At 42.6% G+C, this 25,246-nt stretch overlaps 1 protein-coding gene across 1 annotated transcript in view; it reads right to left on the bottom strand.

Annotated features, from left to right (window-relative positions):
• The window catches only part of JCAD (junctional cadherin 5 associated), a 126,446-nt gene that overhangs the window by 23,923 nt on the left and 77,277 nt on the right, over positions 1-25,246 (bottom strand). The window contains exon 3 of the mRNA XM_088455535.1: positions 20,132-20,493. Within this exon, the coding sequence (XP_088311661.1) occupies positions 20,132-20,430 (299 nt within the window). The 5' untranslated portion in view covers positions 20,431-20,493. The remainder of the gene's footprint in view (positions 1-20,131; positions 20,494-25,246) is intronic.

Below are 25,246 nucleotides of genomic sequence, written 5' to 3'. Positions count from 1 at the left end.
ATATTACACACACACACATATATATATATATATATACATACACACACATATATGCGTCACATAGGATTAAGAATAAATGTCATCTCTGTGTGAATGGGTTAGGGCACAATTTTAAAGCGATATGTGAGTTTCTAAACATCCATTATGGAATGTGACCGTATCCTATTTTTACATGATGTGTTTGAATTTTTAAAAATAATAAAATATTTTCATTATACTGCATTGCCAGATGCGCTGTGACCATAAGGATCTACCCATAATGACTGTTGGTTTACAAGCCACATACAGTATGATAAATATTCACATGTTTATAAAACCACTATAGATTTGGTGTCGGATTTGGTGTTGTTGCTGTCCCTGATCTCGTCTTTGGCTTTATATCAACCGTCGCTGCTGGTTTGGAGGTGGAATCAGCGTCTGTTTCAGCATAGGTGCTGCTGGCTGTGCATGAGGAGGTGAGTTTTTGCCCCCTTCTTTCCTTTTGACAGTTCACTTTTACATGACAGTTTGTCTCCAGCCGTATGATAGTTTCTATGTGGATAGGTGTCTGCCCATGGCTTGCTTTGTGTCCTGTGGATACTTTGACAAGTTCAGCAACTTTTTGCCTTAGAGTATATGTCGGTACAACGGTATCTTACTTTACATACTATTTTGATGGATTTTTGTGGGTAGGTCCCTTTGCTTCTCCACACTGTGTGCAACTTCTTTTCTACGCGCAGGATTCATTTGCAGAATTGGTGTTCCCATAAGATGGGAGTACGAAATGTGTTTTGTCTTGCTTGGGTATCAGAAACTGTACCCAAGAGGTCTCTTATCAGCTTCAAGTTGATACAGTAGCTGGGGTTTATGATGTTTTTGATTAACTCTGGTATTTGGGCAAGCTATTTTGTGGCAAGCGTAACCAGTTTTGGTCCTTTTCAGTTTTGTGTGCCAACTGATACCTATGAATTTTTTTTTCGGGGTATGGAGTGTGCAATGTCGGGTTTCATAGGCCATACCATTTCATTAGACTCCGATGAAATTTGCCTGGACCTTGTCATGTGGGAATACTTTTCTCTCAATTTAAAACAATTCGCTTTTGGATCAAACCACTGGATGTTGACTTTTCCTTTTAGTTGTTTACTTATGTGACTGACTCTTCTGTCTTCAGAGCTTATTTGTAAAATACATTTTGTGCTGCCTTGTGGCCCACTGGATAGGTTAATTGGGTTTTTCACAAGAAATTTTCTGGAACTTTTTGCTATTATGGTGGCTCTTGAATTATTGTGTGAGTTTTTGAAGCGTAAAAGTGTTATTTTCTGGTACGGTAAACTTGGTGTGGTTCTAGCGTCCAGTAGAAAATGTGTATTTTCTAAAGTTTGCTGTGTGGTATGTACTTTATAATATTATTTCCTGTGCCGGGAGGTCTCTTGCTTCTTCGGACATTCCCACCCTTCCTTTTATTATTATTTTGTTAGATGTCGGCTTTGTTGTTGATAAAAAGAACAGCAGCAGTGTCTGTATTACTTTAGATCTTGAGGTGATCACCACACCAATACACGGGTTAGGCTGATTTCTACCATACCAGAGTCAGCTGCATCACTGGACCAGGTGGGCTTCTTGTGTGTCATTGGGAGAGGAGTTTGGATACCTTGAGTTGGCTTCCATCTAGGCCTTGAGTTGGTGATGGTCTGGCAGTTGGCCCCCATCTAGGTCTTGAGTTTGGTGTTGGGCTAGCAGTTGGCCCCCATTTTAGGGCTTGATTCAATTAGCCACAATGATCTTGCGGGTGCGAGTCATCACAGCAATAGCCACACTTTACGGCAGCCCGAACTCGCACGAAAGTGCTCACAGCCCCACAGGACTCCGAGCAAAATTATGCGTATTCGGGCTTGCAACCAGGCCGTGAGAAGTGCAAGATGAGGTGCCGCTGCCGATGTTTTAACGCCGTGGCAACTTGCACCCTTCTCGGCTAATTGGATCGACCCTAAAATCTTGAGTCTGGTGAAGGGCTGGCAGTTAGTCCCCATCTAGGTTTCTGTGAAATACATGTTAAGGGCTAGCAGTTTGCCCCCATTTAATCCTGACTTAATTGAACAGGGTGCAAAGAAAGGGTCATTCTTTCTCCACCACCATACCTGTCCACCTTTTATAAATAAATATTACCCTTTTTACCCACCAATATGTCTTTGTGTCTTTCTTTTAGACAAGCTTATATTGTTAATCTGTGTATAAATGTAGGGTGTATAAAGCATGAGTATCAGTTATTTGAAGGTGTATCATGTCCTTAAAATACGAAACTCTTACTTAGATGATCTCTAAGATGGAAAGATCCATAGTCTAGTTGCTTGTTATGACCGACAGTGTTCACCATGCCTAATTTACCTTTGAAAATTATTCCCATCCACTTCAGTTCACATCACATACAAAGTATAGGATAATGTAACATCCTCTCTATTATCCATTTATTCAATAGCCCTAAAACCTCCTACAGTATTTACTATCAGACACCAGCCAGCCACCTTTCCTCCTGCACATGCAAGGACTTAGGCTCCCAGTTGCTTATTTGTTAAAAACTAAATGTAAAAAAAATTAGTTATAAATATTTGAATGGTACAGCACCTACTATAGCCATCCTATGATAGGTACCGCTGCTGTCCTTCATAAGTATGTGGTGACCATTAGGAATTTTATTTTAGAACAATGAAAATATTGATAATTAAAATAGACTAAAGGAAACTAATAAAGTCATGTGATTGTTCATAAGTAAAGAGACAATCTTCCTATATATATTTTCACATAATAGTCACAAAAACAGCAATAAAATGCAAAAAAACGTGTTCACTCCTAGACACTTATAATGTAGATAACATCTAACATCCACACAGTGTGCTATAATCTCAAATAGGTTACTTTTTGCTACTAATTAAGTAGAATGGTTTAATGGCTACAAATGTAGCTGTAGGTATAGTTGCCAATGTTCACACAATCGAGTCCAGTGTGGATTGTGTGGCAATAAGTCCGGTGATTGTGGCAGGATGCAGAGTTCTATCCATCTTTACAGCTGGGCTGCCATTTATCTACGTGTTGAGTATCGTAGCCGTTATCATCACCAAGGTGAATGTGCACCAGTCTATGCTTGGCGCGCTGATCACGTGTATTTACACTTCTGTCCAGCTCACAGTAACATACTGTTGCATTGACATGGTCTCACTGAATATTGCTTACATGACAACGTTCTGTATCAGCACAGTTATGGCTATTCGGTTGTAAGTGAATATGTGGCATGTGAATAACACAGAAGAGGTGCTCCTCCCCCAGGCATATGGTCAACTGCATTGGCCCCATAGTAGCAAGCAATCTAAAGAAAGATTGCTCCTCTATCATGTATTGGGGCACAATCTCTACAATGGAAATACCACTATTAAATACATGCTTATGGCAGGTGCTTACACATGTAGGGGCTGTGTAGAGTTAGTCTAGTAAAATGTATACATACAATAGTGTGCAGCTTTATTTTTACACTGAGACTATAGATTTGAGTTGAATTAAGAACCCCCTCCCCACCATTAATTCTAAATCTGGCCACACATCTTAAATCTGCACCCCTCCCTGCTGTGCAATATGATTTTGCCAAGGTGCATAATTGAAACAACCAAACATCCAGATGGCTTTACCCCTAACTGTGCACCGGGGCTTATATCTGCAAAGTCATCATAAAGTAGTTAAGACTTCACAAAACAACTCTTGGTATTACCACAGACTTGTCGTCCTGGTTATATGATTTTCATTAAAGCACCGCACCTAGATTTTACTGAAAGCCTCTCTCACTCCAAGGGCTCGATTCAATTGAGCGCGATGTAAATAGCGCCGGGAGATAGCTCCCGGAGCTATTCAATCCATCGCGATGTTAGGTCGGGGAAGGCTCGTTCTTGCGCTTTAAACAGGGTTTTCAGGCGCGAGAACGGGCATTCCCCGACCTAACTTCCCGGCGCAATGCTGTTTTCCAGACACAAAGGGCAGACAACAGCCTCATGCCAGGACTTTTGTCGGATTTCTGCTCGCATCCCCAGAAGGATGCAAGAAGAAATCCTTAGTCGGGGTTAGCTGAGCAGTGTATTGAATAGCTCCGGAAGCTGATTCCCGGCGCTATTCACATCGCGTAGAATAGAATCGTGCCCCAAGTAGTAGAACCACAGTGTCTAACATTTGTCATTGTGGAGTCACTTCCCCTCTTCCCATTGTCACAATTCAGAGTCTTCGCACCCCACACAGACTCAGACATTCCTACATTTCTGCTTTCAAAGCAGCTCGAAGACATTCCACAGCCACCATCTGATTCACCTGTATAATCACCTGGTCTGCCAGACCAAGGACTCTGAGTCACTCCCTACTTAAACCTGCACTTAGGGTCAGCATATTGCCTGAACAACTTCATTCCTTCCAGGATAGTTCTAGGCTCCAAGTGCCAGAACTGCACTATTTGCCGCCTTATTACTTCCACGGCCTCCAGGTGCCTCTGCTTCATACCTTATTTCAAGTGGACTCCATTACCTGCACTCCAGCCACCATACTGCATACAACTCCATGCAAGTGCCATTGCTATACCAGTCTCCGACATCCACAGAGCCGGCATTAGGATCCACGGCTTACTACCACCTGCCGCTGTATTTCACCACCAAGCCTCCATCTCTGTGGAGTTCACCTAGCATCCGTGTCTTCTGGCTGCTGTATGCTTGGGACATTGCGTACAAGCGTTATTCAGTACTCCGTTGTTCCACTCAGCTCTCCGCAGGTCTCTCAAGTTAGTGGTTACATTATTGCGCTGACAGAATATTGGTTTCCCAGAGCTGTGTGCTTTTGTCTGGGGCTGCTGCTGAGGACGGTGTGCAGGTTCCAGTGCTGTAGTCAGTGTGCGGAATACAGTCTTAACGCCGGGGTGATCTGCAGATCCGTATCTGGTCAATGGGCTAAGGGCCGTCCATAAGGTCTGTTTCCCTGCATAACTCCGGTCTGTAGTTCCTATTACTGTCACTAGTGTACCCTACCACCTGTCTGACTCAAGAGCAAGAGTAATTATACAACCTCCACGTCTCACCTGTACTTCAGTTCAACCCAAGGGTTCCAGGCCAGATCTACAGAACTCTAAACCGATGACACCAATGTTGCGTTAGCTGATTATAACCCCATAATAAACATCCTGGGGGATTATGAATACAAAAAATCAGGTCATTAATTAATGCAGATTTGATGGAAGCCATCCATGTCCCTGCTGATAAGACGCATTCACTGGTACCCCAACATCGACATATTTTGTACACACTTCTATGTGGGGTCTTCAAAATATGGAAATAGTGGCTGTGAAGAGCTGGTGTTCCAACTTTCTCACCGGCGTCCCAATAGCACTTCATAGCCATCGCAGAGAATTGAATACCTGACTGCCACAATATCACATCTCCAGAATGAAGCCTGTTCTGTTACTTAAGGGGATTGGATTTATGTGTGAGCACCACTGCCTCAACACAGCTGTTTTATACCAGTACGCCTGGTCAATCTTTCTAAAACATCTGCTTGTATATAAAAGTTTCCATACTTTGATTAAACATAGGCAACATAAATTCTTACTTATTAAATTGATTGATATAATGTACATATTCTCCAGAAACTATTCTCCATTAAGTTAAAAACATTACAGCTTCATGTGGAGCTGGAAACATCAAGTCAGACTGTTTTAAATCATTGTTCGTTTTGTCCAACGTCTGCATATGTTTACATGAATTTGTAAATGTTACAAGATACTATTATGTAGGGGATATTTATTTTGTCTAGAAAGTAACAAAGGTGCAAGGTTACTGTAACAGATTATCCCTCAGCAATAATGGTAGTTATGAGCTCTGATTATTTTTTCCTATCGTGGACAATAAAGATTCTTCCACGCCTGTTTCAGATGACAAATAGGAATGTCCTAAGCCTGAGAGAACATGTGGGTTATTTGTGTGTCCCTTGTGGCAGCTTCCATTACAGGTATGACAACTGTTTGACCAAAAAGTTGTGGTACATATGCAAGGTTCTTTTAAAAGGAAAATGCAAGCTAAACTGCAGATACCGTACTTTTGGTCTAGGGGCTGTGTGACTTGGTCTGTGCTAGAACTTGTGCTATACTGCACATTTTCCAGCTGAATTTCTGCAGTAATGAGGACCTATGTTTCATATAAAATGTGTGTTGGATGTTGTCCAGGAAAGAAAGCGGATGCAGCCTGAGGCAGACATATCCACCCTGGATAACCCTGCTGCAACAACTGGTACAAATAATATTTGCAATGTCTTGCTCTGCTTTTATTCTCTTGGTTTTACACTTCAATTGTAGTGCAAATATTAACTATACAAGAAACATGACATCATGCTTATCTACTCTGTATTGCTCAATAACAGTTATGCAGATGTTTTTCTAATATAGGAGAAAGACCATCTGAACCTCCAGTCTTAAGCCGCATACAAACTAGACGATTTTTATGAACAATATGGACGATAACAATATCATTCAGTGTGTAAGCAGTGACCCGCGGGTCGTTAACATTGTCTTTTGTCGTCCTTACATGCAGGCCAATCTGGCGATATAGTCAAGAGTTGCCTGTTCAGAGATATGGCAGGATTTCACTGAAAGATATCTCTAAAGCTATCTTTCAGTGTGTACACCCAATATCATTTGTGCTGCACTACAGAAAATTCAAAAGGTATGAGCCTTTAGGGTTATCACAGAGGTTCCTCTAAATGCAGTCCTCAAGGCACGGCAACAGTTCAGGTTTTAGAGATATTCATGGTTGAGCACAGGTGGTTAATCAAATTGACTAAGGTACTAATTAAGAGCCTGATTCAGCAGAGCATGCAAGTGCACTGCTGATCTCAAATACTAAATTATCGGGAATCTGCGCATGTGCAGGACCCATTTTGCGAGTGTGCAGAATGGGTCCTGCATAGTCGCACGCAGACCCTTCAATGCCTCTGCCTGATAGAAAGGGAGAGGCATTTAAGGGGCGATGCAGGGACGGGGGTCGGCCATCATTCCTGGAAACGGAGGCGTGTCCGTCCAGTTTTATGGGAGTGGCCAGCCCAGCGCCGCCCACCATCGCATCGATGGTCGCGATGGTGATCCCAGCCTATGACATCGGCACAGTGCTGGGATCACAAATGCAGTAGGGGGTGTCAAACACCTTCTGCTGCATTTGCATAATAGCAAGGATCGCAATTGCGATCCTTACTGAGTCAGGCTCTAAGTCACCTGTGGTCAAGCATGAATATCCTTAAAACATGGACTGTTAGGGTGCCTTGAGGACCGAGTTTGGGAACCTCTGGTATAGTACATCGGTGCTTGTCTTATTGTTGGTATATAGAGTCCACATCTATCATACCGGAGCAGATGTCTTGTAACTACTTGTGAAAACCGTGTCTGAAAATTTGTCAATTTGCAAACTGCATAAAAAATTGCTCCTTATTTGATTACCCCCTATGTCTTTTGCTATATTAGCAATTGCCAATGATGGCGGGTAGGCCTAGGCATCTCATGGATGTAGGATATTATTTATTGCCAGTTATTTATATAGTGCACAGATTCCGCAGCACTGTATGAAAATATATAACCATTCACATTAGTCCCTGTCACAGTGGAGTTTACAGTCAATATTTTCTACCACATGCTCACACACATACACACTAGGGTTTTATATGTTTTTGTCAGGAGCAAATTAATCTACCACTACAATATATATTTGGATTGTGGGAGAAAACCGGAGTACCCAGAGCAAACCCACCCAAGCACAGGGAGAATATACAAAATCCACACAGTTGGGCCATGGTAGGAATCAAACTCAAGATCTCAGTGCTGTGAGGCAGTAATGCTAACCAGTATGCCATCCACAATGATGTGATGATCTTGCATGTCTTCGTACTGTGCATGGTCCAGAACGGGCTATGCGCAATTCAGTTGTATCTAATCTTTTGACTGTAAGGATGTAACTGAGCTTTAATGGAATTTTCTCACACAGGCAATGTTCAATTACAGTGTATCAGTGGAATTGTGGACTTTGCAGAGTTTTCCATAAGCCTACTGTAAACATCTGTTTCCATGTGTGGTAATGACACTGTTGGTGATGACCGGTATCAAGCCAAATGCAACTTTGCAATAACCACTTATACCACTTTCAGACAGAAAATGGCAAAAAACCCGGATTATCCCCGACTTTTGTGTACCGGGTTGTTTTGCCACTCTCTGTCTGTACCCCCCTTCAGACAGAAGAGCAAATTACCGGTCTAAAATTGCAACCCGTTAATTTGCTGTTTTACACGTGTATTTCTTCTATCTGTAAAGGTCAACCCGGGACTAAATTCCTGTGTCTCCAACCCTGGTAAATTCCTGGGTCGAAGTCCCAGGAATTTAGACACAGGATGACCCTTTCAGACAGAAAAAAGTCCTGTGTAAATCACCAAATTACCGGGTTGAAATGTTTAACCCAGTAATTTGGATTTCTGTCTGAATGGGGTATTAGTTCTGGGTCCGCATTGTGGGAAGACCTACCGTATGTCTGACTTCCATTCAACTCTGCACCAGCCCCAGTGTGTGCAGTGCACATGGGTGCCCCCTAGCGCCAGACACTAATCTTGCACACAGGCTTCTATTATTTTTTCAAATTTATGAAAAGCAGATCCCATAAATGTAAATGCTAGAGGTGGCACAGATAACGGTTTATTCACTCATTTTCAATGGGACATTATTTGTTTAGATGCATTCTATAAAGCCTGTGTGATTGTGTAAGTAACCCAAATTTATTTTACACCCAGTAACTACATTATTAAAAATTTAAATGAAATAAAGAGGTGTAAATGTAATAGTAGGTAGCACTATGTGGCAATGTTCTTAATTTTGCTGACCATAACCATTTCAATCACTAAACAAACTGTGACAATATCATACAAGGCATTTGCAGATGGGCCATGGAAATACTGACTGGGGTATGCAGTTGTGTATCTGTGGTATAAATAAAACATAATCGCAATGACCCCCATTATGTTTCCATGCTTACTGTTATTGTATACAGTAGCGGGGGACTCATGAAGCCTCCTTTGTGATGAGTGTATATGTAAGGCAGCACTGTGCTTTTATGTTGTGCCTCTGGCAGAAATACAAATTGCAGTTTCAAGACCTGCAATCCTAAAGCTATGGAAATCATTAAAATGTCCTTCATCTTTTAGCACAAGTGCTTAATAGTAACACGTCTGATTGACAAGTGAGGGGGTGAGATTGTAAATATTATCGGTAACAATGAGTGAAAGTCGTGTTTCTCAGTTCCCAAATTCTATACGTTTGCCCAATACTCAGGGGAGTAACTATAGAGCTCAGGACCCTGATTCAGGTCTGAGCCAAGTGCATTTAACCCATTATTTACATGTCTACACTTTCACATTCTGGTTGTGCAGCCCCTGCAGATTGTAAAATATAGTAACAGTACAGTGTTAATATTAAACTTTACCATCTGAATCTCTCTATTTCTAGGGCATTACTCTGCTTATTCAGGGAAATATCTGCAAAGTGCACAGTGCTCTTTCAGTGTGAACACTATGTGCATAGACAGACTGTAGGGCAAGTAACAAATCAATCAGTTGGTTTCTGAAACTTAAACTTCCATAATGTCAGTGACAGGCAGGGGGTGTGGTGCTAGGATTCAGCTGCAATGCAGTTTAGCTACAGTGGATACAGTATCTGCTATTTTCATGTAATAAATTCTTCATATCTGTTATACAGTAGCTTCAGGATACATTTCAGAGATACATGTGCAGCACCCATCCCTTCCCCACCTCTAAATACACTCCTTCAATCCGGTGCAAAGTAAACCTCCTCCTCTGGTACTTATGGCATTAAGGGGGCAGCGCATGTCTCCTAACTGTTCCCAAATCAGGACAAAATCCTTTCCCACAGGATAGATCCTTCAAATCGAATTGTGATGTATGCAAATGTCAGGCCCCTCACATGGTCTTTGCACCTGCTGTTTGTCCCCCTCTTCCCCAGGTGTCATGTGAGCCCCACTTTTAGGCTAGCCCCCCCATGCCTTCTACATCTGTCTGCTATGATCAATTCCATTTCATCCTCTATTGTAACTGCACAAGAACCAGCACAATATTGGCCACGGGTCATCTCTAATTGTTTGTGAGTTACAGTGAATAACACAAAACATATTACAAAATCAAACACTATATATTATAAGCTGTTTACAATTATTTGTAACCAGTAGATGAAGGATTGTTGTGTTATATGGATACCTGATACTAGTTTGGTCATGTAACTTAAATATATACTGGAAGAATGACACTTCCCTATATGGATTTATGTATGTCTATATTTCTTAAGGTTTACAACTCCATCCAGTTATGAAATTAGATTGGACACTGTGCTCTTATTATGTTAGCAGAGTGCTGAAGCTTTCAAACACAAGCTCATCAACATTGGTGGTTTATGGTATGCCTGCCGTAATGTTGTATAAACATAATAGAACGCCATCATTCACAGGACTAGAAAAGTCATACTTTGGCCCAGCCTATTTGGAAACAGTGAGTTTTAGTTTATAGCAGTCAGTTTTAGTTTAGAGAATCAGAAAGATGAGAAGAGGAAGGTGAAATACTATGGGGTCTATTTAACAAGTCGCGCCGAAGAACAGAATCTATATTGCAGCTCGTTGCGCGATAGAAAATCTATATCCAGCAACTTCATCAAAAAAGGAGAAGAAAATTTAACCTGGGCAACCAATCAATGCCCAGCTCCCCGGAACACTGGCCAACAGTGCCAAGTGTAGTCTTACCGTTTGCCAGGGCAGTTGGGTATCAAAGGGGCACTTGGTCTATTAGTTCCCATTTGCACACTGGAGCTGGAAGCACCATACTCCAGCTTCCAGTTCCAGGTTCTACAAAAAATAAGTTCTTTAAAGAAAGTTTGTAAAGAAAAAAAAAAAGAAAGAAAAAAACAATTGCAGAAAGCACTTAATAAAGACTATCACTTCTGATGTCAACTGACCCCATCAAGGGGGTGATTATGACTGCGGCAGTTTACTTCATACTTGCAGACATTGGAGTTTTCCTCCCCAGGAGAAGCCCGGGGAGAAGCAGGTGGGAGGTGTTGGGAGCGGGGCCAGATGGGTCGCATCATTAAGCCCCATCTCTCACGACAATTTGCAGCGAACGGCGCATATTTAAATAAGGGGAGGTGCCAAAATGATGCAATTCTCATAGAATCGGGTCTTTGGTTCACACCCCCTACTCGCGGACCCGCCAGTCCGCAAGAAAATTCTCCTTATTCTGCCCACTTCACTAGGAAGTGGGCAGAATGCGGGAGAGGTGCCTGCCCTTCCAGGGGAGCAGGGGGTTACCCGAAAAATCGGGAGCCTCCCGAGACTTCCTGGAGGGTTAGCATGTATGGTTTACTTACAAGCTTATGCTACTGCGAGAATTTGCCCATTTAATGCCGAACATCCATACGTCTGCAGGTGGAATGCCGGCCTGCCTGCTGGTTTTCCGGCTGCAGCTGTAACTGTCATCATTGGTATCTGGATATGCTGCACCCATTTTATGCTGGGTGCTAAACGTCCATCTGAAACAGGTATCTCACTTCTGTCCGCTCGTTACTGAAGTTGGCTTACACGCCCATGACACTCCCACTAGACAGAACAATTCCATCCGTCAACCTTCCCATTTCACAGAAACAGTGCTCCGGTTAATCCATCCACACGGCCCCCTAGAATGATAAGATCTGGAGAAAGGCCCTCTACCCTCTCATTCCATCTCTTGCACTATTCTTATCACTAGTGCACCTTGTCTTTGTCTTCCCTTCAGTGAATCTGACACTCGGCAAGATGTAACAGGGTCCTAGTTTTTTGTGTGAGACAAACTTAGACCTTCTCGCACATTTAAAGGTCCGAGATTGTCTCACAACTCGCCAAATGTAATAGCCTGCAAACTTGTGAGTTCGAAGCTATTACATTATATGAGTCCGGGTGAGTTTTCTCCTATGAAAACTCGGGCCTTTTAATGTGACTAGCATTAAAAGGTCTGAGTTATACAGAAGCCTTGTCCAGTAGAATCCATGGCACCTATAAATAAATCAATACTCACCTATTCATAGTGTAGATCACGTCCTCTTTGTTCCAAGTAGGCATCCACGGGGTTAAAAAAAAAAAAAAATGGGCACGCAAAACCAGCTCGGACAAGAGGAAGGGATTACACATACCCTTCATCTGCGCGAATGACCGGGACCAACGTTAGTCAGCCGCCAGCTAATCAGCGGGTGCCAACTTAGGAGCTACCTGCTGGTAGGCTGACAGCTCAGAGCCAACACATACCTTTCCTCCTGTCTGAGCTGGTTTTGCGTGCCCATTATTTTTTTTTTATCTTAGTGGATGCCTGCTTGGAACAAAGCGGATGTGATCTACGCTAGGAATAGGTAAGTATTGATTTTTTTTTACAGGTGCCATGGATTCTACTGGACAAGTGGACTTGAATGACTACAGGGATTCTAGGTGAGCATGCGTGAGTGTAAGTGTGCATGTATGCTTTAATAAAACTTTACTTTCACGGTGTGTGTGTTGTGGTTATTTTTGCAGTTAGACTACAGGTACCAGCATGCTGGTACTTGTGGTTCTCCTAGTACCAGCATGCGTGGAGGCTTGCTGGGACTTCTAGTTCTCCATCAAAAGACAATATTATTACATCGATATTTTACACACATTTGGACATTGGACACAATCAACCTGGTACCTGGGATGCTGGGGATAGCCACAAGCCATCAGCCCAGACCTGGGGTGCCTTTTAAAGGGGGACCCCCTTTATTGGGGGGGTCCCCACCTCTCCCGGGATCCCCGGCCCGGGCTGACTAGCGGTCAGGTGTAATGCTTTGGCCGGGGGACCCAGTCAAAGGGTTCTCCGGCTGTGGCACTACACCCCCACTAGAAAGAGTCCAGTGTTGGTTATGGAAAATACAAGGGACCCCTACTCAATATATTTCCACGTATTTTATTTCAACTGTATACTTTTTTTTTTCACACAGAAACATACATGGGTCTCACAGATCTATGCAACTTTCTGTGTGACTCAGACCTGCTCAGGCGCCAGCCTTGTGGTCTGTTTTTTTTCGGCTGTAATAGTGTGCAAGTTAAACACTCACTCTATTACACTGCCCGACTTGTCATTGTGAGTTGCAGAGGTGTGAGAAATATGCAAGTTTGCATGTTCTCACACCCTATTAAATAGGGTGAGTTCTGAAAATGTGCGGGTATAGCACTATACTCGCTCATTTTCGAAACTCGCACCCTATTACATCTCGCCCACTGTCTGCTTCCTCATACGTTGGGTACAAGATCATTGAGAGCTATTGTGCCTTATAATGCAATTCACCAATGACTGATGACTCTAGTGCCAGTGAGTTGCCTTACACTTTTTACTTGTCACACCTTGTCTGTGATTTTATTGGGGATACATACATCAATGTTCACGCTGTCAACATGACAGCATGATATCGACATGATAATGTGGACACTATTGTAATGTTATTTAAAGCATTGTAACAGTGGGCCTGATTCAGCAAGGAACGCAAGTGAGAGAACGCACACAATCGGCTGATGCTTTTGCACAGCGCGAATGCGTCGCACTGCGCGTACGCAAACTAGCCAGTGCGATCTGGTAAGGGTACGCAGACTACACACAGTGTGTACGCAGACCCTTCCGATATTGATTGACAGGAAGTGCTATTTGTGGGTGGTGACGGGGGTGGTCGGGCAAACGCAGGCGTTCCTGTGCGTTGGGACGCCGTTATAGGGTCATGCATAATTAAGGCAGTGCGGCAGCATATGCAGCCAGATGACTCGATGCACACAGGAAGTGGCCAAAATCCAGCACAATATCAGTCAACCTCTATTGTGCGTATGGTTCTCGATGTTACCGATGTTTCCACTGTCTTGCGGACTACGCAACCTTTGAGTAAAGGGAAGTGAGCAGCATTGTGTAGCGCTGGGCGTCTGCATCTTATGCTTCGGTTGCCGTGCGTATGCATTGATTAGCATATACACGCAGTGGCCGAATGCGTGCGTGCACACACTTGCGTTCCTTGCTGAATCAGGCCCAGTGTCTGCATTATAACTTTAAACATGCTTGTAAAGCATCATGTTTCCAATTATGACACAGGCACTGTTACAATGCTTTAAATAACATTACAACAGAGTAGGCATTGACTTGTCAATATCATGCTGTCGACATATTGAATATTGACAGCATAATGATCGACAAAGTAACTACTTTATGATTTATTGCAATGTTTTAATAACAATAAGGGCATGGTGGTGTAGTGGTTAGCATGGTGGTGTAGTATAAGTGCATGGTGATGTAGTGGTTAGCATTATTGCTTCACAGCACTGAAGTCATGAGTTCAATATCCAGTCCTGGCATATCAGTGTGGAGTCTGTATGTTCTCTCCGTCTTTGCGTGGTGTTTCTTACATCTGCTACTGTTTCCGCCCACATAATGGTAGATGAATTGGATGCTGACAAATTAACACTAGTATGTATGTGAAAACGTAGGTTATAGACCTTAGGGCCTGATTCAGTAGTGAACACAATTGTGATTACGGACACACATGGAGCGTTTGGCATTGTGCTTGCGTATAAGCTGCACTGCATTGTGATTACGGACGCACAGATCAATCCATTGCAATGTGAGTGACAGGCTGTCAGCATTTGGTGGTGGTGATGGGGGGTGGTCAGAAAAACGCAGGCGTGTCTGTATGTTAGAACGTCGTTTCATGGGCGTGCATAAATTAGCCACTGCAATTACATATGAGAGATCTCTGCATGCGAGGAGACTTGCAGTGTCTGCAGCTGGTCAGACCTATTGTAAATGCTGCGTGATTGCATATGTGCGTCGTTGGTACCGATGTTTACGTAAAGGAGCGACATTGGACGGATATGAGAAAGCAGTAGTGGGCATCTTTATGGCGGCTAAGCTGCATTAGCATATTTTCGCAGCTGTGTTCCGTGCAAATTTTCAGCTGCGATCGCTGCTGAATCAGGCCCTTGGACTGTAAGCTCCTATAGGGCAGGGACTGATATGAAAGACATATTCTCTGCACAGCACTACATATATGGGTGGCAATATATATAAATAAATAATTTATGCTTTGTACTATTCACTGGGGTGAATTATATTTATGCGGTTTACTGTCTTGGATTTTGTGTTACCTCTTGTACAGCGCTGTGTACATTTACACATTGGTACCTAATAAATATATATTAATTATAATAATAATAATTGGCCTTCTGCCTCACAGGGCTGATGTCCCTGATTCTATTACGGCTGTGTGGAGGGCCTGTGTTTGCCTGAGTTTCCTCTGGGTGCTCTGGTCTCCTCCTACATTTCAAAAACATACTAGTAGGTTAAGTGATTTTAACAAAATGAATCAGTGTGCATGTTCCTTTAATAGAGAATTTAGACTCCAATGGGACATGAGTGGAATGATTACATATTCCCCGTAATGTGCCAATGATGGATCGAAGGGGAGGGTGGGGATCTGTGTAATCGCCCCCCCCCCGTTACTCTTCTCACCTGCCCACCACCGCTGGCGGCGCAGCAGCACATCATGCAGGGAGAGAGAGGAAACGGTCTGCTGCTGCTCAGCGGAAGCAGCCTCTCTCACCAGCCCATGCTACTGTGTGCTGGGCCAAAGGTCTAGAGAGGCTGCTGCAGCGAAGCAGTAACACTCTCCTTTCTCTCTGCATAATGTGGAGAAGATGGGAAGTTATGAAAAGAGAGGTCGGCATGACTGGTGAATAGTGGTGATACAATTCAGTTCATCAAGTGGTACTGTATTTTCATGCTACATGTGGCATCACATCTCTGCCCACTCAGGCACTGATGTAAAATTGAACGCAATCAGATTTGTGAGTTTACAGTGCTGAGCATACACAAGTACTGGCTTGCAGAGTCGTCGTATGTGAAATTGGGGCTGAAAGATGGTAAATGGGTGGTAACAGCGTCACGCGTAGGCAAAGTTTAGAAAGGAAGTGTGGATGGAACTGCAGGCTATGCAGAGATGAGAGTATGTATAATTACTTGCATTCCAATTAGCCTCATGGTGTTCTTAAAGTTGGGCATTGTTTGATGACATGATTTGTATCACTGCTATACGTTCAGCCTTTGCAGGCTGGACATGTCCAGCGTCTTCTTTCTTGGGAGTCTGGGAGGTCTCCACCTAATCCGGAGCCTCCCAGACATTCAGCAGAGCTGGAAACGGTGCCGGATATAAGTGTGTCCTTCTGTCATAAAGCAATAAAGCTGGACAACATTTCAGTAAAATTGTCAATTAAGTGCTCCAGTTGCTTAAATTGGTCGTGGTGGCCATTGTTTGAGATGGAAAAGTGGAAATGCAGCCCGCCAATTCACTGGGAAGCAGTGATGTACTAAAGTCATGGTGCTTCCATGATGTTACTGGTTCCAAGTGAATTGATAGACTGTTCTCATAAATATTCTCTCACAAATGGGCCTATTCATCATTGGAGGCCATATTAAGTATTGTTCTCGCTGCGAGGGATACTTAAGTATACTGCTCGCAGTAAGGGGTAGTTTACACCAGAGCAATTCATCATTACTCCGGTGCGGGGACAGGTGCTCCGAGAAGCAGCTGTTCCCTCGGTTAGTAGTGCAGCTGTAGCTGTGTTACTTACCTCCTCCCCTTTGGCCCGGCTATGTATGCTGGAGTCCGTGAGAAGGTAGCGGAGGGATCCGCTCGCATCCCTCTTCGCATCCCCGGAACTCCTCCCCATAGGAAGGAGCGGGGCTACGAGAGCAAGCGCCGTCTGAAGATGGCGCTTGTTCTCGTGCGCAAACTCCAAAAACTTTTAGTTTTCACAGTTTGTTGAATATCAGGGGGTCCTATCGGACCCCTAATGATGAATGGCCCGGTAACTAAAATATGTGGAAACTAGTATTTCCGCATGGTTACCGGGCCATTAATCGATGATGAATAGGCCCCAAAGAGTCTCATTGATGCTGTCAATACCTAGTGAATTTGAATATTAGTCCAGCACCAAAACTAACTCTGCTCCACTGTATGGAACCCACAGGTGAGCAAGAGTGTAGTCATCTGGCCCATCAAACAAAAACAATTTGATTTTCTATATGCAGAAAAAGTTGGATGTCGTCTTATTTTAGGTTACACTACATTTCAGTGAGCTGATGAGTACATGTTTCTAGTTCTGGAAGTTATACAGTATAAATTAGTGATAATGCAATAACCAGCTGTATGAACTACTGATCTCTCATGCCTGCTTATTAGCACAGAACAGGATAAATATCGAGTTCCAGATGTATGGTTTAACAAATACTTTGTACTGAATCGAGTGATTGACAAGACATTTTCATTTACACTAGATCCTGATTTTGATACTCCTGAGCGCACATAGACGTTATCTATCACTATTAGAATAAATAAATAGAACCGGCCACCTGGACGGACTGACGGGACGTGCTCTTCCTGACATTTTTTCCAAGGCTGTTTATATCATGCATGTTTCCTGTGTTTGTATTGTGAAAAGGTGTTTTTCAGTGTCACTGACTTTTCATTCTATATATGAAGTTAGCTTTGGAGCAAAATGTTACATAAAAGTCCTATATCTACAAGCCTGACAAAATACTACAGTATGAGACACTTTGCAAACAGACAAAATGTAATATGTGTTGCCCCATTTAAAAACAGTGCTAGAGTACAAACGGAAGCAGGATACCAATTTGATGTCACATGTGTATCCCAAATAAGATCATCTCAAGGCGACAATGGTAGTTATCAGCCTACAGCTGTTTTGTGGCATGTGTTACTTTGTCAGGCTGATCTAACACAAAGTGCACAAGCAACCCGTACTGCAGCCCGTCAGATGGAAGAGAGGATCCAGAACATTGGAGATTAGTTTTCTCTCCCAAATCCTTTTTGAAAAGAACCCTGCATGCACAGGCTACACCCCTCATGGGTATCAATCATCTCTAGCACATTGGGGTCACCTCTCCCCTGTCAACCTTAGGGAAAAAACTGAATGTGACATGGGCAAATTAAACCCACCCGTGAGCATTCATCCTACATATGAAATGTTGATCTACTAATGTAGGACAATGCTTTCAAAGTAGTACTTTTACTTTAAATCTATTAAAGTGGGCCTGTCAGCTGAATGTTATTTTTTGTTCTTAAATCAATTAAAATCTAAACATAAAATAATTTAATTTCTTAATCTTACCACAACTATTTACCCAGGAGATCTGCCACAATATATTAGACTCAAAATGCCGAGGGGGGCGGGTACTGTTTACCCAGGCCTGGACTTGTTGGAGGGGCCCGGTGGGGGCTTGGGTCAGCTGTTAGGGGAACATCTGTCCCCCTTTCCAGCACAGCTCGGCCCCTCCCCCAGGGATCTGATTGGCTGAGCGCCAGGAGCCGGGGTTCATGTGACAGAGCATTGGCAGCGTGGCAGAATGTCCAATGGGGACCCTGGAAATAGCGGATGCGCCAGGGGTCACTACTCCAACCCTGCAGCATTCGTTGTGCCAAACCCCCCTCCCCACCCCCTCCCCACTACAGATAATTTTTTTAATCTATTTTTTTGGGGGGCGTGGCCATGCCATCCAGATTTTGGGCATGCCCCCTAGTGCCAGGGCCTGCTCTTGATGGCCCTGCACCCAGTCACATCTCCAGTTACACCCCTTTAGCCGCAAATGGTGATTTCAAAGAGTTGAATCAGCATCATCCGTAGTTGTTTGCGTTCGACTCGCAAGTTACAACTGACGCCAACTGTTCAACTCTTCATCAAGAGCCTTTGGGGCTGATTCAGATTTGCACACATAGTGGTTGTAGTTGCAGACAGCCGCTCTATCGTTATGCTAATGCTAGTATCCGTTCAACTAATGCGGGCGAAGTGCATGTGCAGGTGGAAACCTGTGCCTCCTATTCATTTTACACCAGTCACAGCAACCGTGATCATTAGTATCTGCACTTGCGCAGCCCCATACTAGGTGCAAGAAATCCATCAGAGACAGGCTCCGTACCCCGTACTCACGGCTCAGCATCGCTCAGAGCATTAGATATACACCCACAAGTCAGGATGGTTACATGCAATCACATTGTCGCTGCCCAAACCACGCCCCAAAACACACAATTTCATGGTGGATTGAACACCTGCAAACGCAAACATGCGTGAATTTGTGTCTGCGTGTGCACAGTATGCACAGACACTGCGTCCATTAAGAGAGATCCATCCCACTTAGAATCAGTTACTCTAAGGGGTAAATTTACTAAAGTGAGATTTTTTTAGAGTTAGAAGAAATGTTAAGTAGAATCTGATTGGTTGCTATGGGCAACATCTCTTCTAAAACTCACTTCTAAAAACTCTCACTTTAGTAAATGTACCTATAAGTCTCAACTAACACCGCTGCCGTCCATGCTGATGTTCAGTCTTCACAATGTGTATGAGAAGAGATGAGAAGGGTGCTCACTATGCAGGCATACCCTGAGGATGCAGGCACACTGGGAGCGCTGGTGAAGATTAGGGTAATAGTGATGAGAAGTAGAACTACCAAATACAGGAATGTGTTGTTTAGAACACAACACATTCCTGGGCTGAACTGTCCAAATGGTGAAAAGAAATAAAAATATTTACAATGAAAAAAAAAAAAAAAAAAAAACTTGGCAGGTCAAATACATTCTTACTGAGGATAAAATAAAATACAGGGACTTATCCAATCAAATTACATGGTGTTAAGTACTTAAACTTTTTTGAATTAGAGAAAACAGAATAACAGAAAACATTTTAATACAGCTATGAACATATCAAATCCAGTTTGAAATGTATCTACAGCTTACAAAAGAGTAAAATTTGCTTTCAGAACAATAAAGCCGTCTATAGTTTAATATGCACAATCACGGTACAGCTTGGCTAAAAATAGGACTCTGCAAAAGAATTAGCATGAAAAATGACAAAAATGCTAGCGGAATAGAAAAAACTGCACAGTGGCACATTGTTTTATCAGGACAGACGCTGAGCACATACACTGAGATACAAAATGTACTGTAGGTTTGAAAACATACCATGCATCTGAAGTATGACATGCCTCTGTAGACTGATTGCTCTTGGGATAACCTGCAGAGATGATCTGCCGCCTCTTGTTCACATAACTCTTTTCATGGTCACTGAAAAAACCTTTGGTCTGAGTGGGGTTTGCAGCAAAGGACTCTGGGTCTGGCTGAAAACCATTTAACATCCCACTTCCAGACCTGCTGTCCGTGGCTTCATGTTGATAGCCGTCAGTCCTGTGCTGATATGAGGAGAGTGTGTTCTTAGACACTCTGTACCCATGAGAAACTAGGAGGTCCTCTATGCTGAACATGCTGTGCTTCCTGGAGGAACAGCTATGCCGGGGCAAACCTTCCTTTCAAAGGGTCTTTCATCACTGAAAGGAAAGAGAGTAAAACAAATATCACTCAGCACGTGTTACATGCTGGTTTAAGAATCCTGAGCTTCACAGACCCTTTTTTTCTTCTTCATTACATACTTTGTTTAGTTACCTAATATTAAATTATGTGCAGATGCTCTGATGAGTAATGTAGGGAACTTGCCAAGATAAGGAAACTCTGTGTGTAGTCAGAACAGTGCTGCTGACTCTGCTTATTTTAGAAGGTGCTTTCTAATCAGGAAACCGTTTAGGAAATGGTATACATTTAGAGTACACGATAAAAGCATAACATCAGATAAAATGGCATTGCTTCTGAACTATGATTATTATTATATTTCATTTATAAGGTGCCTCAAAGTGTCCGCAGCGCTGTGCAAGGGGTAAACATAAAAAGTCACAGCATAAGTACAATACACAACAGCTAACCATAGCGTAAGTACAAAGCAACAATCAAAATATTACACAACTAGCATCCCATGGCGAACATTTAGCCAATTTGAACCCAGAACATACCTATGAAAAATGCTACGCTAGATGATGGCTAGATCATATGTTAATACGACGGAATCGGGTAATAAAAGATGTGTGTGAAACATAAACAGCTAAGCCACGCCCTTTTAGGTTTTTTGGGGATTTTTTTATTGCAACATTTCGCCAATTTGTGAGTGCGATGATATATTTGGCCATGGACTCTGAAGCAAAATGGACAGTTTCCAGAGGGTATTGCAAGCTGAGCCCCTATAGATGCAATTGATAATGCACTATTACTCTGCCTCACTGTCTCCCAGCCTCCCGCCAATCAGGGCTGCCGGCAGCTCTCGTGGAAAGCAGAGTAAAGAGGTGTTGCTTTTGAGACGCTGATTGGTTGGGAGTTGCGAGCCTGGAATTGACGTGTTGGAGAAAATAGGTGAGAGAAGAGCGCCCCCTACGGCAGGGCATCACATGTTGTGCTGCCAGCGGCCTCACCCATTATGTAATAGCTACGTCACGCAGCCAGACGGCCAATCAGGAGTCGAACTGGGCAAAACGTAAACAGTGTCCGCACATGACTAGGGCGCCGGGTCCATGTGAGAGCACAGACCACCAGTAGTGCATGAGAACAGCAGCCGGCGGCGGTCACCCCTATGCCGCTTCCCCCGGGTCACTGTGCCGGCTCTGGGTTCTGGTAATTTTCTTGATATTTTCAGGTTAGCTATACCAAAGCATTTATTATAGTTTTTGTCTATATTATTTTTTTTCATAAAATTTGATAGTTTTATTCCAAATTCTGTAATTTATCGCTGATTGAAATTCGTAGTAAAACAATCACATTAATATCTTAATTAGTCTTTGAGATATTCAAAGAGCGTTCCGGACAAAGGGACTAAGCAAATTAGATATATAATAAGATAGAGAGACAGAGGCATAAAACATGACAATTACACATACTTAGTATGGGGAAGAAGAAGAAAACTCTCTTGTTGGGGGCACTCGAATGTAAAGGTTATAATAAGAATAATATATAAAAAATAACTTTTATTAGATATATTTTAAAATACCAAAAACAAGTCTGAGCCTGTTACTTATTGGCATTACTGTTGGAATAACAGCTATAAATTATCACAAGCAGAACACGAACATACATAGAACATAAGACAACATATAATACAATACTTATCACAATTATGTGAAGCTAAGTGAAATATTACAAATAGGTCTATAATTCTCTGTCTCATACAATATTGAGACCTATATAAAACATATACTAGTTCAATGACCTCATAATGTCGTCATAGCACAATGGCTAATCAGAATTACGGCAGAAGCATACAAGGAAATCTTCTAGAAAAGAATGTGATAATAACCATACAATATTCAATATAGGTTACGTGAGATATCACAGCACAATAACACTGAACAGTAATCAGAGAAATACAATGATAAGGGGGTCAGATGAAATAACAGCTGACCCTGCAAATATCAAAATGAATATAAGTAAATCACAGGTTGTAATGAGAGGCAGATCACACGTAGGTCGCCTGTGATGCCACCCAGGTACTTGTAGACAGTAAGGTTATAGGAAAAAGTAAAGCTACTCCTTTATGTGGAGTTTACAAAATAGCAGCTGCTGCATGCCATTGTATAGCCATTGAATGGCATGTGAGCGTACTATAAAGGTACTCCCAGGGTAGGGAATAAGTACAATGAGTATCTGCTGTTGGACTGCGTTAAAAAGAAGGTCCTGGTGTAAACATTGCAGGAACCTCTAATAGGCGCACCCCAATGAGAGTACTCATAGAAACAATAGTTATCGTAATGAAATAACACAGCATAGGTTTGCGATCTGTGCTGCTGCCAGTCATATACCAAAGGTAGTGGTGAGTGGTGGGAAACCCAGATCACATATGCAGTGATAGGAAGAAAGAGTATGAGTGTAGCTGCACTATGGCTAGTACAGGACAAGTGGAGCTCTGTTGCCCTAAAGGTATTGCAGGGTCACAAACTTGTCTCTGTTAAATAAAGCCACTCAGTGCGCTAAAGAAAGTGTAGTATGAAAAGTACCTGAGCGCTCACCTCCAGGGAGCCGGTGTGTAGTATAGAAAATCTGCCGCTAGAAGAGCCTGTCAGTATGCTGCCATGACGAATCCCGCCTGTACACAGCTGGATTCCCGGGTCTGAGACGCGCGTTTCACTGTCGCTTCCTCAGTCAGATGCATATTTAAAATATATCTAATAAAAGTTATTTTTTATATATTATTCTTATTATAACCTTTACATTCGAGTGCCCCCAACAAGAGAGTTTTCTTCTTCTTCCCCATACTACGTTTATCTATACTCTCATGGGGAGCACCTCCACACTTTACAATATTTTTGCTTGACACCTATACTAGGGTTTGATATTTATAATTGTGGATTTTCATTATTCTTTTGACTAATTATATCCAATATATTATATCCTGTGCTCAAACTATATCCCCCTATTCCCCCCTTCCCTGGTCATTTATAATTACACATACTTGCCTACTCTCCCAGAGTGTCTGGAATGCTACCGAACTAAGTGGGAAGTCCGAGCTGCCATTGATGCAATTTGTGTTGAAATGCATCATCGTGGGCCCGCCCTCGATTCACAATGCCGGTAATCATGGCATAGCATAACGGGGGCAGGCCCAAGATGAAGCGAAGGCATTATTGCACTCCCACCCCCCTAAATCCCCCGCTCACATGCTTCACGACTATTCCTTACTTCCCGCCCAGTGCCGACCTGGCTGCCAAAGACTAGCATGTATGCAATTACAATAGGCAGTGTAAAAATGAATGGATGCGATTTTAACCAATATCACTGTTGCTGAGCAGAGTTAAAGTAGAATTACACCTGCCTATATAATGCCTATATCTTGTAGCGGTTATTTATTGCAATTTACTAACTGCCAGAACAACACTGTAGCAGTTGGTTATTGTAAACATATTTCTCTAAAATCCATCCTACATTCAAGTCACTGCAATTAAAGAGGATGAATACACTTTGCCTTGGCAACAACATAGCATGGGACCAAAGATGGTGTCACATGACTGGAAGTGAGTGTCACATGATCAGCTCACATATAATTCAGTGATACCCTTTTCAGATACATAAGCAGGGCTGCAGGCAGGGCAGTTCATACAGCGACTTGGATGTAACATGTACAGTAGCAATAAGTAATATAATTCAGAAAGATTATCTATCTCTATTAAATCAATAAATAAGACAGTTATATATGCTGCAGAACAGGTTTCTTTATCTTTACCTGTTTGAAATCAATAATTTAGAAAAACTAAAAACCAGCTCTCAGTAGATACATGGTACACTGGGAACACAGAGTTTTCTTGCGTTGAGCTTTTCAAGTGCATGTTTATATTGTTTGGCTTAACTTGTACTTTTAAAAATGAACATCCACGATTCTGGTAATTATCTGGATAATGTATTACTGAGTGGCAAGTTACTTACTGTATGTTTTTTGCAACATAGGGAACAATTATTCAAGTTAGCATACATACAGTAGTATAATAAGAATCTAGAGACCACACAAACAGCTCCTAGGGGAACATGAACAGGGAGCTACACTAGAGGCACCATTCATCGTAATCTACAAGCATGTTCTGGCAGCCCTGGCACGTGCACTTCTACAAGAATTAACAAGCACAACACCCACGTGCTAGGGATTACACAGTTTTCACTAGCCCAACCTGTCAAAGACTAGTGCTGGTGGCTGATTTCTCTTAGGGAGAACCCATGTTGTTGGTCTCCACTCTACCCCATACAACACTGGTTTTGGAGGCACTTTCGGAAGGGGGGGGGTGCACATAATTTTTTTTGTTAGCTTTATTTAAACATTTTTGTTCATCAACAAAGTCAGCACAGGTATTGTTAGAGGCTGAGCACCCACAACAGGACTTACCTGCTGGCATCTGTTTCACGCTTCAAATACAAAGCAATTATGTGAACATGCCTGTACTATAATTACTCCATTCTGAAATGCCCCTTCCCTGCCCAGTTCTGTCTCTTCCCATGTAAGATTACGCAAGTCAGGGATACACAAATCACTTAATATGGTATTCAAATTTTACATTCACAGTAAGAAAAAACAGGATTTTGGTACTTACCAATAAACCTTTCTCCGATTCCACAGGGGACACTGGAGCTCAAGACAGTGGGGTATAGACGGTGTTAGAGTAGAGCCTGGCACGTTAAATAATTTAGAAGTGTGATTGGCTCCTCCCTCTCTATGCCCCA

Source organism: Taudactylus pleione, unplaced genomic scaffold (genome assembly GCF_031769625.1).
Source record: "Taudactylus pleione unplaced genomic scaffold, aTauple2 ptg000659l, whole genome shotgun sequence".
NCBI lineage: Eukaryota > Metazoa > Chordata > Amphibia > Anura > Myobatrachidae > Taudactylus > Taudactylus pleione.
The sequence above is the reverse complement of the archived record's forward strand: the minus strand, read 5'-3'. Positions and strand labels throughout refer to the sequence as shown.